The 19,860-nt window shown below is 41.8% G+C and overlaps 2 protein-coding genes across 14 annotated transcripts in view; both read right to left on the reverse strand.

The window, feature by feature from the left end:
• ZNF410 (zinc finger protein 410) overlaps positions 1-16,119 on the reverse strand; it is a 47,164-nt gene extending 31,045 nt beyond the window's left edge. For 2 of the 10 annotated variants that reach the window (XM_030803812.1, XM_030803808.1), the window contains exons 1-5: positions 15,225-16,118; positions 9,950-10,131; positions 8,216-8,351; positions 5,610-5,828; positions 3,876-4,067 (exon numbers count right to left, since the gene is read on the reverse strand). In XM_030803812.1, the coding sequence (XP_030659672.1) occupies positions 3,876-3,896 (21 nt within the window). In that variant the 5' untranslated portion in view covers positions 3,897-4,067; positions 5,610-5,828; positions 8,216-8,351; positions 9,950-10,131; positions 15,225-16,118. Of the gene's footprint in view, positions 1-3,875; positions 4,068-5,609; positions 5,829-8,215; positions 8,352-9,949; positions 10,132-13,800; positions 13,914-15,224 lie in introns of those variants that run through there. The other 8 variants (XR_004028001.1, XM_030803813.1, XM_030803810.1 and 5 more) reach the window with 8 other exon arrangements.
• A 565-nt stretch (positions 16,120-16,684) lies between these two features.
• The window catches only part of PTGR2 (prostaglandin reductase 2), a 33,394-nt gene continuing 30,218 nt past the window's right edge, over positions 16,685-19,860 (reverse strand). For all 4 annotated transcript variants that reach the window (XM_030803822.1, XM_030803824.1, XM_030803825.1 and 1 more), the window contains 2 exons: positions 19,684-19,723; positions 16,685-18,052 (listed from right to left, as the gene is read on the reverse strand). In XM_030803822.1, coding sequence (XP_030659682.1) covers positions 17,976-18,052; positions 19,684-19,723 — 117 coding nt within the window. In that variant the 3' untranslated portion in view covers positions 16,685-17,975. The remainder of the gene's footprint in view (positions 18,053-19,683; positions 19,724-19,860) is intronic.

Raw genomic sequence — 19,860 nt, forward strand, 5'->3', positions numbered from 1 at the left:
GAGACAGGTGTGCACCACCATACCTGGCTAATTTTTTCTATTTTTTTCGTAGAGATGGGGTTTTGCCATGTTGCCCAGGCTGGTCTCCTGAGCTCAACAGATCCACCCGCCTTGGCCACCCAAAGTGCTGGGATTACAGGCAGGAGCCACTGCACCAGCCAAAAATATCATGCTAATACAGTGATTCAAATCAGTGATAGTAGGGGCTTTCTGGATTCCATTTTATAGATATAATAAGAATATTAATATAATCATAAAATAGGAAAAGTGAATACATAGAATAAGGCAAGGCTAAGAAATCATTGAAACTCCTCCTGCTCAAGAATGAAGATTATCAATATATGCTCAAATAAATATAAGGCAAATTTTTCCCTAAAAAAAAAAAAAAAAAAAAAAAAATCCCTCAGAAAAGAGTGTATTTGAGTTCTACCATGTTGGCCAGGCTGGTCTTGAACTCCTGACCTCCAGTGATCTGCCCACCTTGGCCTCCCAAAGTGCTGGGATTACAGGTGTGAGCCACTGCACCCGGCTGCCGTATGGTTTCTGTTACAACTACTCAGCTTTGCCATAGTAGCAGCCTTAGACAATTTGTAAGTAATGTGGATGACTATGTTCCCATAAAACTTTAATTATAAAAACAGGTGGGGATTTGGCCCAAAGGCCTTTGCTGACCTGATACACAACATCTTATGTAAAACTAAAACGTTTTTGTATTTCAAACAACTTAGATTGTAAGTGAAGATAACGTGCTCTGAAAAACTGTGCTAGAGGACTCACAAAGTGACTTCAGTGTCGACAATGACAAAGATATTTATGTTAAAAATGCATTAAAATATTGAATAAAATCACTTCAGTACATGTTAGTGCAAGGGTGTCCAATCTTTTGGCTTCCCTGAGCCACACTAAAAGAAGAAATGTCTTGGACCACACATAAAATATACTAATACTAACGACAGCTGGTGAGCTTTAAAAACAAACAAACAAAAAAAATCTCATAATGTTTTAAGAAAGTTTACGAATTTGTGTTGGGCTGCATTCAAAGGCATCCTGGGCCACATGTGGCCCACAGGCCATGAGTTGGACAAGCTTGTGTTAGTGGGTGAAAGCAATATTGATATATTTCATATGATTTAAAATGTGTATATGGGACCAGGTGCGGTGGCTCATGCATGTAATCCCAGCACTGCGGGAGGCCGAGGCAGGCAGATCACCTTGGGTCAGGAGTTTGAGACCAGCCATGGCCAACATGGTGAAACCCTGTGTCTACTAAAAATACAAAAATTAGATGGGCATGGTGGCATGCATATGTAGTCCCAGCTACTCGGGAGGCTGAGGCAGAGAATCACTTGAGCCCAGGAGGCAGAGTTTGCAGTGAGCCGAGATTGCACTGCTGCACTCCAGCATGGGCAACAGAGTGAGACTCGGTCTCAAAAAAATAAATAATTAATTAATTAAAATGTGTATGTATAACCAAAATCATAAAGCTTCCAAATAGCAACCTATAATGTTAATTTTATCTACATGCTTAAAGGTTTACATAACTAAGTTAGAAAAAAATAAAAGGCTTTTAGGGAATTATCTTGCTGGAAAATAAAAGATTGTCTTATATTTGGGGTGATTTTTTTTTTTTTTGGGAGACCAAGTTTCGCTCTTGTTGCCCAGGCTGGAGTGCAGTGGTGTGATCTCGACTCACTGCAACTGCACTCCGCCTCCCGGGTTCAAGCAATTCTCCTGTCTCAGCCTTCCTGAGTAGCTGGGATTACATGCATGCGTCACCACGCCCAGCTAATTTTGTATTTTTAGTAGAGACGGGGTTTCTCCATGTTGGTCAGGCTGGTCTTGAATTCCTGACCTCAGATGATCTGCCTGCCTCGGCCTCCCAAAGTGCAGGGATTACAGGCGTGAGCCACAACGCCCGGCCTATTTGGGGTGATTTTATATTCAGGCATACAAAGTAGTTGTTAAGATAGTAAGGCAACATACTTTGAGAGTAAGAAAAACATCCACACAATGCTTTGCTGATTGTAACATTTCTCAGATAGAATGTTACATAATCTCCATAACAAGCCAATCAGGAAAGCTGCCTGATCTCTATGTTCAGATCATAAGAAAATTGAAGCTAAGGGAGGTTAAACTGCTCAAGGCAGGGAACTAGTAAATGATGGTGCCAGGCCTGGATCCCAAGCTCTCAGATTCTAAATTGCAAGCTCCCCTCCCTACGCTGCTTCTCATTGGCAAATATGACAGTATTTCTTCAATGTAAGAGGAAATGCTGAAGGTTTCAGCATCCAGAGATTGGCACATACATCTCAGGAAGAACCTGAACTTCAAGGGTCCTACCAAAATGTTAAAATGAACCATTCTAAGTAGCACTATGGTAGTCATAAACAGAACTAAGTATTTTGAAAACGAATAGTTTAGAGTTTGGCTGGGCATGGTTGCTCACACCTAAAATCCCAGCACTTAGGGAGCCAGAGGCAGGAGGAGAACCTGAGTCCAGGAGTTTGAGACCTGTCTGGCAATAGAGCAAAACCCCATTCTCCACAAAAAAGAAAAAAAAGGACCAAAAAAAAAAAAAAAAGATTTAATGTTTCAAAATATTCATAGGGAACTCTAGTTCTCAATGAGAAATTTTAACCTTTTATTTTCATTTGAATGGTAATCAAAAAATAATAAGCATATACTAGATAATCTGCATAAACTCCAAACAACTGTGTACTAAGTGCTTAAGCTTGGTTTGTGATAATGATAGCATTAAACCATGTAGTATTGAGTTGTCACATGTTAATGAGAAAACACAGAAGCAGACCTAAAAAAGTATTCAACACATGCTACATAAGCAAAGATTCTGCAGTGGTCTGAATAGACCCGTGGTTCTCAAGCTTTAACATGTATCAGAACCAAGTTTTTGACTCAGTAGGTCTGGCATGGGCCTGAGAGTTTGCATTTCTCAGTTTCCACGTGACATCAATGATCCAGTGACAATGCTTTGAAAATTACTAGAACAGAGAAAAGTGACACACAGTAAGTAGTATAGGCATGCTGAACTGAAAAGAAAAAGCATTAAAACCATCATAGCTAATTGTTAAACTGCCATGAGCAGCAATTTAGTTTCAGCGAAACATAATCCTCTGCCACAATGACTTAATGTTATTTTTATTTTCGTGGGTTTGGTAGTTTTATTCCTATTAACTGATAAAACTGTTTTGATTTCATGATGGTATAAGAGCTCTAAGTGAGGCCGGGCGCGGTGGCTCACGCTTGTAATCCCAGCACTTTGGGAGGCCGAGGCAGGCGGATCACGAGGTCAGGAGATCGAGACCACGGTGAAACCCCGTCTCTACTAAAAATACAAAAAAAAAAAAATAGCCGGGCGTGGTGGTGGGCGCCTGTAGTCCCAGCTACTCGGAGAGGCTGAGGCAGGAGAATGGCATGAAGCCAGGAGGCGGAGCTTGCAGTGAGCCGAGATTGCGCCACTGCACTCCAGCCTGGGCAACAGAGCGAGACTCCGTCTCAAAAAAAAAAAAAAAAAAAAAAGAGCTCTAAGTATATGAAGTTTACACAGAATTTACGTTTTTGCATATTTAAGAGACATTACAATAAAAAAATTCAAACCCAGGATGTATATTATTTTTTCTTTAAAAGGGGCTCTGTACATTATTTAAAGTTGAGAATTCAGAATACTAGTTGGTTTTGAACACAAATCTGGCATGGCCAAGTTATTTTATAAAAAATAAAATTTAAACAATTTACAGATTTCTAGTCTTCTGCTCTCATCAATAGAATAACTTGAATTATATACAACTCAAACCGGCCACTGCATTACCAAAATCTTTGCACAGAATAGTGGCAAGGAAAATGCCAACAGGCCTCACCATTGCTGCTGGTTTTTGCATTCTTTGCCAGTTGTGCACGAGTAGCAGCAATCAAACTATCATGGGCCAACTCTTGAACCCGGAGGAACCATGGAATGCTACTGTCTGTGCTCTCACTGGAGAGGAAATCATTCCCTGAATCTTCTGCCTCATCCTGTACGAACACTAAGTGCTCAGCTGAAGAGCCCAGACCTGGAAGAAACAAAATATATGAAAAGTTAGCAACCAAGCAAGCCTTTTATTTGCCCTGGCTCAGAGACTCTCCATGTCCCCTTTTTTTTTTTTTTTTTGAGACAGAGTCTCGCTCTGTCACTCAGGCTGGAGTGCGGCGGCGCAATCTCAGCTTACTGCAACCTACGCTTCCCAGGTTCAAGCGATTCTCTTGCCTTAGCCTCCTGAGTAGCTGGGATTACAGGCATGTGCCACCACGCCTGGCTATTTTTGTATTTTTAGTAGAGACGGGGTTTCACCATGTTGGTCAGGCTGGTCTTGAACTCCTGACCTCGTCATCCGCCCACCTCGGCCTCCCAAAGTACTGGGATTACAGGTGTGAGTCACTGCGCCCGGCCCAGAAACTCTCCATGTCCTAAATAAGCTATTCCTGACCTTCGCCTTTTACCTCAAACTTCTCACTGAAGAGTAGGCTATCACCTTTCTACCTTTAGTCTACAAGCTTGTCATTACCTTGCCTCCTCTGGTTTCAGAGGCAAAGCTATCTTTCTTGGTCAACCAGACTAACCCCCACCTACTGTACTGCATTCTCATGCTTCAATTATCACCCCATATATACTTGTGTTATCTCCTCTCTCCCATCTGCAACTGGTTCCTATCGGCCAGCATTTCCTTATGTCTTTAAATATGTCCTAACTCAAGTCTCTCACCCTTATTTTTTAAAAAGAATTAGAAAACCCCAAATACTTCTCTAGCTATTACCTTCTTCCCTGTTCCTTTAAAGTCAAGTTTCTTGAACAAGTGTACCTTCTAACTTGCATATCTATTGTCTTACCTCCCAACCACTCCCCATCTCTTTAACCCTGGCCTCTACATCAGCTACCACAGTAACAATTGCTCTTGCTAAGGTCACCAGACACACACTTCTTCTCACTAATAAGCGCATCATGCAGTATTTGGCATGATTTCGTATCTTTTCTGCCTTAAAACTTCTTCCTCCCTTGGCTTCCCTGCTACCAATCTCTCCCAGTTCTCTTCATCCCCTTCCAGCTGCTCCTTCCTGCTCTTCTGTCGTCCTCTTAAATGTTTTTTCCCAGAGTCCCAGACTTGCATTCTTTTCTGTTTATGCTTGAGACTTCTCTTGAATCAAAGAATCCGTGTTCATTGTTTCATACGTTTCCTGAATGCTGATAAGCACCAAAACAGACCTTCCTAGAACTCTGGATTCCTGTTTCTAACTCTCTAAAGGACATGTCCTCCTGAATATACCTCCAAAATCTCAACATAAATAGGCACAGATTGGAACTAATCATCCTCCCCCAAGCCTTGCTCTTCCTGTGCGACCTCAGTAAATGGCACTACATAATTTCCCAAACAAGATATGAGTCATACTAGAGTCCTCCCTCTCCCTCTACATATTCAAATGGTCACCAGACACACCAATTCTCCAAAATAATAAAATACTAAAGCTTCTTTCTATTTTAAGTATGACTAAGTTAAATATGCTCCACCCCTAATTTTTTTCTTAGGCATAAGCAGAGCTCAAAAAAAGGGAAAGAATACCTGCTCTTGTTAGGTTAAGAAGAATAAAAGAAGTGCTATCACTTGGCTGTAGATCTTGCAGCAAGCTAGAAGACTCTGAAGTGGACAAAAACTCCGGGGATTTCTGTACAGTCTGAGCTCTCGTCTCCTCTCCGTCTGGACCCACATTCACCCGAAGGCTTCTCAAAACAGCTGAGGAAGGGACCTCCTTGGAGGAGTTAGAATGATTTGTAGTATCATCTAGTAAAGGGAAAATACCACAGCTTTATGTAGCACCTATCTCTAGGAGCCCACCATTTTCATACACAGCACCCAACATCTCTTGGAAGCTAACATCCTTATAGGAGCAGACAGCATTCTCATTATACAAATAAAAACTTTGTCTTACAGAAGAACAGAGAGATGGCTTTATGTTCCAAAGGCAGTCAGCCAAAATGTGAGGAACAGGATTCTCTGTCACTTGGCAGTAATGGTTGGTGAATAACCAACCATTCACATTTGGACATCATCACAGAATTTAGTTGTTTTTGAGGCCAGAAATCAGTACTTTCTCCTTGAAAAATATAGCTATACAATGAATACTAACTCAAGAATAGGATCTACATTTTATTTTTCCTGGAGAGAGCTCCCTCTCCTTAACTTTTATATTAGGTTGGTGCAAAAGCTATTGCAGTTTTTGCCATTACCTTTTTACCTCTGGTTGTATCTCAGGCTGTGGTATTTTTTCTGTGCCACCACACCTGGTTAACTTTTCTATTTTTGGTAGAGACAGGGTTTCACCAGCCAGGCTGGTCTCGAACTCCTGACCTTAAGTGATCCACCCACCTCGGCCTCCCAAAGTGTTGGGATTATAGGCATGAGCAACCACGCCCGGCCTATAATACTGTGTTTTATGAGCTGGGAGGCAAGTATTTGGATTTTCATTTACTTTTATTTATACTCGTATGTCTAAAATACTTTAAATAAAAATTAAAACTAAAAGAAATGTGGAAAAGAAGGTGAATGCATTTTTTTTTAAATCCATTCATTAGTTGATGAACACTAAAGCTGATACCATATCTTGGTTATTGTGAATAATGCTGCAATTAACACGTAAGTATAGACATCTTTGACTTACTGATTTCAATTCCTTTGGATATATACCTACAAGTGAGATTGCTGGGTCATAAAGTAGCTCCATTTTTAGTTTTCTGAGGAACTTCCATACGGTTTCCATAATGGCTGTACTAACTTACATTCCCACCAACAGTGTACAAAGGTTCCCTTTTATCCATATCCTTGCCAACACTTGTTATCTTCCATCTTTATGATAACAGTCATTCTAAAGGAAGATGAACACTCTGTTGTTTTCATTTCCTTAATTATTGTTTGTTTATACATATATTTTTTAAATTTATTATTACTATTTCTTTTAGACAGGGTGTTGCTCTATCCACCCAGGATGGAGTACAGTGGTGCAATCACAGCTTACTGCAGCCTCAAACTCCTTGGCTCAAGTGATCTTCCCACCTCAGCTGGGACTACAGGTGCACACCACCATGCCCAGCTAATTTTTAATTTTTTGTAGAGACGAGGTCTCCCCATGTTGCCCAGGCTGGTCTCAATCTCCTGGGCTCAAGCTATCCTCCTGCCTCAGCCTCCCAAAGTGCTGGGATTACAGGCATGAGCCACCACACTGGGCCTGTCTTCAACTTTTCTAACTGGTTCTTTCCTCTTAGCATAAAGCAACCCTCAAATATCTCAGATCTTAACACAAACAAAAAATTTCCCTCTATCTTACCGCCTTCTCTTTTTCCCTCGTACCAGGAGAGCCTTTAGAAGTATGTATTGATAGGCCTGGTGCAGTGGCTCACGCCTGTAATCCCAGCACTTTGGGAGGCCAAGGCGGACTGATCACTTGAGGTCAGGAGTTCAAGACCAGCCTGGCCAACATGGTGAAACCCTGTTTCTACTAAAAATGCAAAAATTAGCCAGGCATAGTGGCACACACCTGTAATCCCAGCTACTTAGGAGGCTGAGGCAGGAGAATAGCTTGAACCCGAGAGGTGAGGCAGAGGTTGCAGTGAGCCAAGATTGCGCCACTACACTCCAGCCTGGGCGACAGAGTGACACTCCCTCTCAAAAAAAAAAAAAAAAAAAAGCAAGTATGTATACTCAAGTCACTGCAGCCTGACTTTCCATCCTCTTCTCTCCATGGAACAGGTTCTGACAAAGTCAGTAATGGACTCCTTTTAGTCCCTATTTCACTGGGCCTGTCAGTAGCATTTGATACAATGATTTCCCCTGGGTTTCATGCCTCCACTCTGCTGATGTTCATCCAACTATTTTAGTCTTTGTTTCTTCCCTCCTTTACAAGTTCTCCTGCCCTACCCTGTACCTTAAATAAAGAGTTCCATAGTTTTGCATTGACCTTTTTTCCCCATTCTCACACTCTCTGGGTGATCATATCCATTCCTGTGGCTTAAACTACCAATGCACTAATGATTTCATAGTTGCTTTTTCTCCATGACTCCTAATTTTTACAGTTTCCACCAGTTTTTAAACGATATATTCATTCCACAAGTAACATAGAGTAGGCTATGCTCTTAAGACTTCTTTATCCTATTTCTAGTGATCTTAATTTTTACCTGGTAACATTAGCCGACTGCATTCTGAGGCTTCAGTCACGGGAAGGAGGGACAAACAAGTAATATCTTTAGCTTCTGATTCTACAAGCCCCTGTCCCAGTGGGATGGACGTATTCTGAACAAACTGTACCAGGAGCTGGGGGAAGAAAAGACAACACGGAGAAATACAAGTTGTTAGAAATGTATCTAAACCTCTGAATTTACCAAAAGGTAATATTAAGACTGTTCACTAGTCTCATCCATATTCAAAGAAAAACTAAACAACATAATATCTAAAGTTATTTTATCAAGTTCTCTGTTCTAGAGAACAGCTGATTTATATAAAGTCATGTGCTGCATAACGACATTTCAGTTAACAGACCACATATAGGATGATGTTCCCGTAAGATTGTAATATCCTATTTTTACTGTACTTTCTCCAGGTTTAGATATGTTTAGATACACAATGTTTACCACTGTGCTTCAACTGCCTACAGTATTCAGTACAGTTAACATGCTATATAGGTTTGCAGCCTAGGGGCAATAGGGTATACCATACAGCCAAGAGTGTAGCAGGCTAAACCATCCAGGTTTGTGTAAGTATACTCTACCATGTTTGCATAATAATGATATCAACTACCATCACATTTCTCAGAATGTATCTCTATCACTAAGTGACACTTCACTGTAATTAAGTTAACCTCTGCCACCTTCTGTCAAACAGAGAAATGATAAAAATTGATAAAAATAATTACATTTTAAAATAATGGCTTAAAAAAATCAACTGCATCATATTGATTACATTTTACAAAGCACTTTTCTGTGTACTGGCTCATTTAATTATTGCATTAACCCAGTAAGATTTAAGGTGTATTTTTTTTTTTGAGACGGAGTCTCGCTCTGTCGCCCAGGCTGGAGTGCAGTGGCACGATCTCCGCTCACTGCAAGCTCTGCCTCCTGGGTTCCCGCCATTCTCCTGCCTCAGCCTCCCAAGTAGCTGGGACTACAGGCGCCCGCCACCATGCCCAGCTAATTTTTTTTGTATTTTTAGTAGAGACAGGGTTTCACCATGTTAGGCAGGATGGTCTCGAACTCCTGACCTCATGACCACCTGCCTCGGCTTCCCAAAGTGCTGGGATTACAGGCGTGAGCCACCACACCCAGCCTTAAGGTGTATTTTACAGCTGGGGAATCAAATTGAAGACATTAAGTGACTTGTCTAAGGTCACATGACTAGTTAGGAGCAATGCCAATCCTCAAATTTAAGTAATCTGATACCAAATTCAGGTGACCACTCTGCAACACAGATGTGCTAAATTTAAAGCAAGAAAAGTGAACAACAAAAAATGTTTAAATCCCCAATCACATTTAGAAAGAAAATACTTACAGATATATATAAAATAAAAGAATTTGTAGTAGTAAATATCTATATACTTATACACCTATACATCACATGTATCTCATATTTATGTGTATATTTATATATAAACATATATTTTTATTTATAAGATTTTATTACATTATCTAAATGTATAATGATTTCACATATACTGAAAAACAGATATAAAAACAATCACAAAAGATAAAAATATAATTTTTAAATCTTTGAAAAAATAGTAACAACCAAACCATATAGCTTATAAAACCTAAAATATTTATTATCTGGCCCATTAAAGAAAAAATTTGCTGACCCCTAAAGATAAACTTTGAAACACAGCCCACCAAAAGAAAAGGAAACAAGCTGACTGGGCTCACCTCTGGTTTGGATTCTAACTCATCTGATAACATTGATTCAGCTTCCAAAACCTGTAGCTATTCAGGGGACAAGTTCAAATTTAATTCAGAGTCAATGATACCTTCCTGCTATGTTCATATTCCTCTAGGAAACACTATGCTCTTCCTGTAAGATGTTGTACTAGGTGGGTAATCAATGTAACCTAGAATAGGGGTAAAAAAGAGAGAGGGGGCATTAAGAGCAGTGGGAAAACACAGGTACATAAAGACAGTTCTTTACATATACAAAAAAAATCACAACAAGCAAGCAAATAAAGAATTCAAACCAAAACACTTCTTTTAAAATACAACAAGCTCAACAGGCATCAAAACCCATAAAAATACTACGCTTTGATGCAGTATTTCACCTCTAATAATCTAAAAAACTATCTTAAATATGGATAGAGCTATGTCCAAAGATGTCCATCTTATCCTACGTAATAATAAACAACTGGAAGCAATGTATACACACACACACACCCCAATTAGGGAATGGTTGATTAAATATGGCACTGTCACTTCAAAATATGCTATGAAGTGTTGGGCGTGGTGGCTTACACCTGTAATCCCAGCACTTTTGATAGGCTGAAGCAGGTGGATCACTTGCGGTCAACAGTTTGAGACCAGCCTGGCCAACATAGTGAAACCCCCTCTCTACTAAAAATACAAAAATTAGCTGGGCATGGTCACAGGCACCTGTAATCCCAGCTACTCGGGAGACTGAGGCAGGAGAATCCCTTGAACCCAGGAGGTGGAGGTTGCAGTGAGCCAAGGTCGGACCACTGCACTCCAGCCTGGGTGACAGAGTGAGACTCTATCTCAAAAAACAAACCAACAAACAAATGCTATGAAGACAATGCAACAACAGATGACTGACATGTTAAATTATAAAAATAAAATACGAAGTTATATACTTGCTATTATTAAAACGAGTTATAATAAGCATCAGAAAAAGTAAAAGGAGATTCATACAGCTACGACAGTAGCTATACTGTGTGGTAGGCTGGTAGTCTTCTTTTCTCAATTTTCCAATATTTCTAAAAGGCAACCATATTGTTTTGATAATTTTTTAAATTACATTAAAAAAAAGAGTTAAAATTTGAAGAGCGTTTCCCAAAGGTAGTACTCTCAGGACCCTGATGCGGCTGTTCTCTCCCTTTTATTTATTTATTTATTTTGAGATGGAGTTTTGCTCTTGTTGCCCAGGCTGGAGCGCAATGGCACGATCTCGGCTCACCACAACCTCTGCCTCCCAGGTTCAAGCAATTCTCCTGCCTCAGCCTCCCAGAGTAGCTGGGATTACAGGCATGCGCCACCACGCCTGGCTAATTTTGTGTTTTTAGCAGAGACGGTTTCTCCATGTTGGTCAGGCTGGTCTCGAACTACCGACCTCAGGTGATCCACCTGCCGTGGCCTCCCAAAGTGCTGAGATTACAGGCGTGAGCCACCGCGCCCAGCCACTCCCTATAATTTAAATTCTTACTTTCTTGTAGCTTAGTTTCTTTTCAGGATTTTGGAATGTGAGTCCATTTTATTTTGTATAACTGTTACTAAAATTGGGAGCACTATTACAAATAATCCTACAGTGTAAAATGTATCCAGGATGGGTATATTTTCAATCAACGGGTACTTTAAATTTCCAATTAATACCAGGTAGTGTGGAAAGGTAGAACAAGACAGACTTTACAAAGAGGGCACTTAGGCTGGGCGTGGTGGCTCACGCCTGTAATCCCAGCACTTTGGAAGACCGAGGCGGGTGGGTCACCTGAGGTCAGGAGTTCAAGACCAGCCTAGCCAATATGGCGAAACCCCGTCTCTACTACAAATACAAAAATTAGCCGGACATGTGGCGGGTGCCTGTAATCCCAGCTACTCAGGAGGCTGAGGCAGGAGAATCGCTTGAACCCGGGAGACGGAGGTTGTAGTTTGCTGAGACTGCGTCACTGTACTCCAGCCTGGGTGACAGAGCACGACTCCATCTCAAAAAAAAAAAAAAAAAAAAGTATATGAATAAATGATTTTTTGTCCTGTTGGTTTCTCACTCTCTTTCTAGCTGCCTGAAATCCTCATTTTTCATCGTAAAAAAAGTAACCATTTAGGCCAGGAGCGGCGGCTCACGCCTGTAATCCCAGCATTTTGGGAGGCCGAGGCGGGCAGATCACGAGGTCAGGAGATCAAGACCATCCTGGCCAATACAGTGCAACCCCGTCTCAACTAAAATACAAAAAATTAGCTAGGTGTGGTGGCAAGTGCCTGCAGTCCCAGCTACTCAGGAGGCTGAGGTAGGGGAATCGCTTGGACCTGGGAGGCGGAGATTGCAGCAAGCCGAGATCGCTCCACTGTACTCCAGCCAGGGTGACAGAGCAAGACTCTGTGTCAAAAAAAAAAAAAAAAAAAAGAAGTAACCATTTACAAGATATAAATAGAAATGCTCCTTCCAAGTTTCCCACATAAAGTATCATAAATCCCTGACTTTTCTTCCACACACGTTTTTCTTATTCAAGCACTGCAACAGCTTCATATGGTTTATCCATCCCTCTATTTAGAGAGGAAGGAACCAACGCTGAATATATTACTTAATTACCAAGTTATTAAGTTGCAAAGCCAGGACTCCCACCCACACCGGAAGTATGCAGGAATCATTGGCGTGAATAGTGATTACATCTCTCTAGGTTTGACCCTGAATCTCCACGGCCTAAGAATTCCTTTTCTCAGCCTAGGCAACACAGTGAGACCCTATGTCTTTGTTTTTTTTTTTTTTTTTTTTTTGAAACTGAGTCTCGCTCTGTCATGCAGGCTGGAGTGCAGTGGCGCAATCTCGGCCAGTGAAACTCTATTTCTACAAAAAATTTTTTTCAATTAGCATCACATGGTGGCACATGCCTGTGGTCCTAGCTACTAGGGAGGCTGAGTAGGAAGATCGCTTTAGCCCAGGAGATCGAGGCTGCACTGAGCAGTGATCACGCCACTGCACTCCAGCCTGGGTAACAAATGGAGGCTGTCTCAAAAAAAAACAAGAATTCCTCTTCCCCAATTCCAGCTTGTCTTAACAAGCCAAGAAATTATCAGATGTTTGTTGTTTAAGTCATCCTTAAGGTTCCTCCAACTTTGAGATTCCAGGATCGTAAAATCTCTGAGGAACCAGACAACTATTTACTGTCCTTTATATGTTATCTATGACATCTTTTTATTTCAGTGTTTTCATTTCAATAATCTTTAAAAATTAACACGAGCATTTTCTCAAGCACTGGGTATTCATATTATAACTAAGTACTGCCATACAATTTTTGTGTCCAAGTTTATGATTTGTATGTGTACAGTATGAATAAAATAAAAAATAGCAGGATGCATTAAGATATGCAACTGAACTCAAAAGAATTTGTACTAGAGCACTCAGTATCTTATCAAGTGTACTGTGGGGATCTCATCTTTAACAGAGCAACGTACTATGTACATTAGCTACAGGTGTAACAGCAAATACACAATTAAACATTCCTATTCCCAATTCCTTACTCAACAGATTTCCAAAACTGCAATGTAAATCTTTTTTAAAAATTAGTTTCACTAAGATATCGTTCACATACCATACTATTGACTCATTTGAAGAGTACAATTAAAATATCTTTAGTTTATTCAGAGTTGTACAAGCAGAACCACAATCAATTTTACATTTCATCACCTCACAAGGAAACCCTGTGCCCATTAACAGTCACTTTCCACTTCTAATGTGTTTACTATGAGCTTAAAGGGCTTCCATACAAGCTTCCCAGTAAGCAACTGGTAGGTACTAAATATTTGTATAATGAATGAATGACACTACAAATGATACCTACATTTTTCTCTAGTCATCTCTTCTGAACTCCAAACCTTCATTTCTAACTGCTTGCTAGGTATCTCCACATGTATATCCAACAGCATCTCAAACCTAACAATGTCCAAAATCCAGATTATTATCTTCCTTACCAAACCTGTTCTTCTTGTATTATCTATTTCAATGATTGCCCAATCTTCCTCCCACTCAGCTGCAAATTCTAGGTCTTTAAATCTCTCATTCTCCATTTTTAAATAATTCCCGTGATTCTCTGTTCCCTACTGTAATGCCCTGTTTAGGTCTCTCAGTAACTTTCTACTATACTATTAAAACAGGCTTCTAACTGGTCACCCCGCGTTTAAAATTCCTCTTTCCAATGCATCCTTTATGCAGCCATTCAAGTTATCTTTCCAAAACAAAGAAATGCTTATGTCACTTCTACTCAAAGTTCATAGCCCTAAAGGTAAACCCCTTCGTTTACAGAAAAACTCCCCAGAGCTAGAGATTCAGCAACTTGCCAAAAATTAGACATCTACTTAGATGCAAAACGTAAAAAACTAGAACTTAAAACTTCTGACTACTACTTTAGTTGTCTTTTACTCTGCACCACACTAAGAAAAAACCAAGTGCAATTTCTCACTCCCTAACAAAATGCCCGACTTTATTTCCAAATGTTTCTTTTATTGATTGCAAATATGCTGCGTTGACCTTCGTTCCAACCTAAGTACTAATTCTTAAGTCCCAAGTTAATAATATTTAACTTCCAAATGGTGCCTAAATGCATTTCTGAGCCTCATGATCAAGTGGGATAAACTTTAATAAATTGGATTATCTTGAGAAACTTCAGAAGATATATTCGACACGAAATGTATAAAGGCCGTAAACACAATCCACACACTCCTACCCCCCGAACTGACAGGTAAAGGAGAAACGGGCGACCCAGCCCAGCCAAGTAGGCAGCTGTCCCTTTTCCAGACCCAGAAAGTAAGTGGTATGAAAGAAGAGGGTAGCTCTGGACTGAAACATTCAGGGCAAGGCCTCCTGGCATCCTCTGCCCCACACCACAAAGGCCTCAGAAATAAGGCCCCAAAGTCCGGAGGCAGGCCCCGGCTGCGGGTGCAGTCCAAGAGCCCCCGCCCCGGGGACTCGCTGACTCCAGCTTTCTCAGGACAGTCTGTTTCTATATCCCTGCCCCCAAAACCAAGCAAAGGAGCAGGAACATCGCCCCTAAAAACCCGCGAGGGGAAGGGCCAAAGCCGCAGGGCTTCAGACTGGCCGCTCCCGGGCCCGCCAGATCCAGGAGGGATGCCCAAGGAGGGCGGTTTCCTCTCTCGGGGCGAACTCGGCCCCAGGCCCCAAGTAGCCGGTACTGCCCCCCCCCCCCCCCCCCGCCTCTCAGGTACTACCTAACCGAGCAGGTGTGGCCAGGCCCACCTCGGAGCTCACCTTCCAGTTCCGGGCGGCCCGCCGGCCGTCAGTCGGTCCCGAATTCCGTCCACACACAGCCTCTTCCGGCTCCCGCCGGAAGCAGCTCAAGCGCGGGACAGGAAGTTTGGCCGACCCCCCACGCACACACCCACTCGCTCGCCTCAGGGCCGGGCGGCTGTCGCACTGCTCGGCACCCAGACGTCAAGGCTGCTGGCGGGGCCAGCCCAGGCCCGCGACGCAGGGCTCCGCCCCGGACAGGAGGAGCTGCAGCCGCCCCGCTCCCACTCACTCACTCTCGGCCTTCGGGACTCCTGTGTCCGCGGAGCCCGAAAAAACAGGTCAGCCAATTCGTTGACGTCACTGCCACCCCGCAGTAGCGGAGGGAGTAGTTTTAACCATCAGCGGAGGCGTTGCAATGGAGGCAAACGAGAAAGAAAAGATCACTGCTTAAACATTTATCAAAGGTCTCCATGGAGAGGACCTCGAAGTTTCACCGCCCGAGAAAGGAACTTGCAGAATCAAGTTTTGCAATTATATAGGGGACGGGGTATGCAGTGAGTCTGGGTTCCGTGTTGTAATTAGGATGTAAAGAGCTCTTGGATGTCCCAACTGCGGGCTTGAACACGACTTCCAAGCTGGATGCCACCTTGTTAAAGCTTTGTGAGTTTGACTGACTTCTTGAAATTACTTATTTTTAAATATTTGCGTGCGGAAGAATGGGAGACTCAACCGTGGGAATTAAAGGAGTTCTCTTTAAAAAGGCATTTTCAAGGTTAAAGATAAGCCTTGATGACAGGTTTGGGTACACAAACTACTAATGGTGATTTAAAATAAAGGAGAAACGTTTCAGAGGAAGATAATTCCACTTTAGAAAAGCAGAGTAGGCCGGACTCGGTGGCTCACGCCTGTAATCCCAGCACTTTGGGAGGCTAAGGTGGGCGGATCACGAGGTCAGGAGATCGAGACCATCCTGGCTAACGCCGTGAAAACCCATCTCTACTAAAAACACAAAAATTAGCCGGGCGTGGTGGCACGCGCCTGTAATCCCAGCTACTCGGGAGGCTGAGGCAGGAGAATCGCTTGAACCTGGGAGGCGGAGGTTGCAGTGAGCCGTGATTGTGCTACTGCACTCCAGCCTGGGCGACTGAGCAAGACTCCGTCTCAAAAAAAAAAAGAAAAGAAAAAGAAAAAAACAGAGTATAAGGTACCAATCCAGAGTTGAGGATATTTACTTGTAGGTAAAGGTCCAGTGCTCAAGAAAGAGGTCAGAAATACAGATGGAGATTTGGGAGTTAGCAACATACAGAGAAAAGGTGAAACCCCCTCAGAGATGAAATGGTCCAGGAAAAGTAACAAGAAAGGGCCACTCACGAAAACTGGGGAGGCTGATTACCAACACAATTTGAATCTACTTATTACAAATGTTGCATACAAAAGTATATTGGCAGTGTGTAGACAGACAATCATAAGCCGAAACATTCGGAAACAATAATCTTCAGTTTTACTGTTCTGTGAGGGTTGAGTACAATTAATAAAACAAACTTTTGAGGTACATCAGTAGTTCCTGAACATTCATGTTTACAAACATTTGTTAATTTGCCCAGTCCTGTCATTTTCTGAAACTGTCTTTGTTGTCAACTGTTTTTGTTTTTTGAGACGGAATTTCACTCTTGTCGCCCAGGCTGGAGTGCAATGGTGCAATCTCAGCTCACTGCAACCTCCCCCTCCCCGGTTCAAATGATTCTCCAGCCTCAGCCTCCTAAGTAGCTGGGATTAGAGGCGCGTGCCACCACGCCCAGCTAATTTTTGTATTTTTAGAGAGACGCGGTTTCACCGTGTTGGCCAGGCTGGTCTCGAACTCCTGACCTTAAGTGATCTTTCCACCTCTGCCTCCCAAAGTGCTAGGATTACAGGCTTGAGACATCAGGCCCGGCCGTCAATCTTTTTAATCACCTAAAACTCCAAGTGATGTTTACATCTGTTTGCCCTCCCAGTCTTTACAACTTGACAGTATGTGCCTGCTAACCTAAAATAAACATATGCTTTTCTCAATATATATGGAGTTTTTAGGCTATACAGTAAATTATTTGGCAAATACAAAGAGATCATCCTCTGGAGTAAATCTTGTCAACTTAACCAACCTAAGTTATTTATCTTCCCATACTAATCCCAACCCAAAGCCACTGGTCTCCTATCCCAAAAACTGTTACACAAGCTCTGAAACCCCCAATCCTGTCCCCCGTCCCTATGTACACATCATACCATTAAGTCTCTTTTCAGTCTACAATGTGAAAAAAAGGCCATCTCAATTCTATTTTTACACCAAGTTTCAGTTTAAGAATCATGTAAAACATTTCTAGTTCAACAAATCTTTACTAAGTGCCTCTCAAGCACTCTATTTTATTTTAAGCATTCTATTTTAAATTAATAAAAGTTATTAATATTAATTTTAAGAAACCTATTGTGTATGGTTCATTAATGGTTGTGTCAGATCATGTAAAACGTTTCCAGCTTAACAAATCTTTACAAAGTGCCTCTCAAGCGTTCTATTTTAAGTTAATAAAAGTAATTACTAAGTTATTAATTTTTAAAAACCTATTGTGTATGATCCATTAATGGTGGTAAAAAATCCCCTATGCAACTAAAAATAACACCTATGATCACATTTAAATCAAGAGCTATGTATATTCTAAGGATTTTTTAACGTATCTTTGAAAATATGCAAAATGGAAAACAACTCTATGATTGCCTTGATGACATTTACAGCGATTACAAAGAGATTTCTTCTGAAATGCAAACTATCTGCTTTCCAATGTTACCTCCTGTCATCATGGACTGGAATGCAGCTGGAAAAAGAGAAAGGTTATCTGAAAAGATAAATGTCACTATCATACTTGTTTCCAAAAGGCACAACATATAAAATTATGTTCAATAACTTTTTCAATGATTTTGAATATTAAGCATAGAAGAAAATGGTCATGAAAAGAAATCTCAAGTAAAAAGTTATACACAAACTAACCCAATTAACATCTTAAAAAAATGTTTTGCCCATACTGGAAAGATTTAATTGGTATCTAACTGGTATGCACATCAGTGTTCATTGTTTACAGTATCTGAAGACTACAGGCAAAAAAAATATGGGAATAAAATGTGAGTGAAGGCTGGGCATGGGGCCTCACCACTGTAATCCCAGCACTTTGGGAGGCCAAGATGGGGGGATCACTTAAGGTCAGGAGTTTAAGACCAGCCTGACCAACATGGTGAAACCCCATCTCTACTAAAAATACAAAAATCAGCTGGGAGTGGTGGTATGTGCCTGTAGTCCCAGCTACTCGGGGGGCTAAGGTAGGAGCATCACCTGAACCTGGGAGGTACAGGCTGCAGTGAGCCATGATCGCACCACTGCACTCCAGCCCGGGTGACAGAGCATGGCCCTGTCTCAAAAATTTAAAAAAGGGCCAGGCACTCACACCTGTAAATTCCAGCACTTTGGGAGGCTGAGGCAGGAGCATCATTTGAGGCCAGGAGTGGCCTAGACAATATAGTGAGACCCTGTTTCTATGGAAAATTAAAAAAAAAAAGGCTGGGCATAGTGGCAGGTAATTGTAGTCCCAGCTACTCTGGTGAGAGGATTGCTTGAGCCCATGGGTTCATAAGTTACAGTTAGCTATGATCATGCCACTGCACTCCAGCCTGGGCAACAGAGCAAGGTCATCTCTTTTAAAAAAAAAAAAAAAAAGGGGAGGTGAGGGGAGGGAAGGGCAGGGAAGGGGAGGCCAGAGAGGTAGCATTAAAAGATAAAAGACTTTGGCCTGTGCAGTGGCTCATGCCTGTAATCCCAGCACTTTGAGAGGCCAAGGCAGGCAAATCACTTGAATTCAGGAGTTCAAGACCAGCCTGGCCAATATGTTGAAACCCTGTCTCTACTAAAAATACAAAAATTAGCCAGGCATACTAGTGCACACCTGTAGTCCCAGCTACTTGGTAGACTGAGGCAGGAGAATTGCTTGATCTCGGGAGGTGGAGGTTGCAGTGAGCCAAGATCATGCCACTGCACTCCAGCCTGGGAGACAGAGCAAGACTCCGTCTCAAAAAAAAAAAAAAAAAAAAAAGGCCAGGCGTGGTGGCTCACGCCTGTAATCCCAGCACTTTGGGAGGCTGCGGCGGGCAGATCACGAGGTCAGGAGATCGATACCATCCTGGGTAAGACAGTAAAACCCCGTCTCTACTAAAAATACAAAAAATTAGCCAGGCGTGGTGGCGGGTGCCTGTGGTCCCAGCTACTTGGGAGGCTGAGGCAGGAGAATGGCATGAGCCTGGAAGGCAGAGCTTGCAGTGAGCTGAGATCATGCCACTACACTCCAGCCTGGGCAACAGAGCAAGACTCTGTCTCAAAAATAAATAAATAAAAATAAAGAGACTTTATCCTTGTGTGCTGAGCGCGTGTATATAATAAATAAGTTTACATTCATCTTACCTCCCATGTTTTCCAACCCATTTATTACCGTCTCTTTAATCTGTAAATCAAAATAGCTAGATTTAATAGTCTTTAAACTTCAGTGTTTCTATATAATAGTTTCCATACTTACAAAAGGCAGCGATACTATTTAGCACTTTCTGTCTAAAAATAGATATTCTTTATTTCATGTAGGTA

This window comes from Nomascus leucogenys, chromosome 22a, assembly GCF_006542625.1.
Source record: "Nomascus leucogenys isolate Asia chromosome 22a, Asia_NLE_v1, whole genome shotgun sequence".
Classification (NCBI taxonomy): Eukaryota; Metazoa; Chordata; class Mammalia; order Primates; family Hylobatidae; genus Nomascus; species Nomascus leucogenys.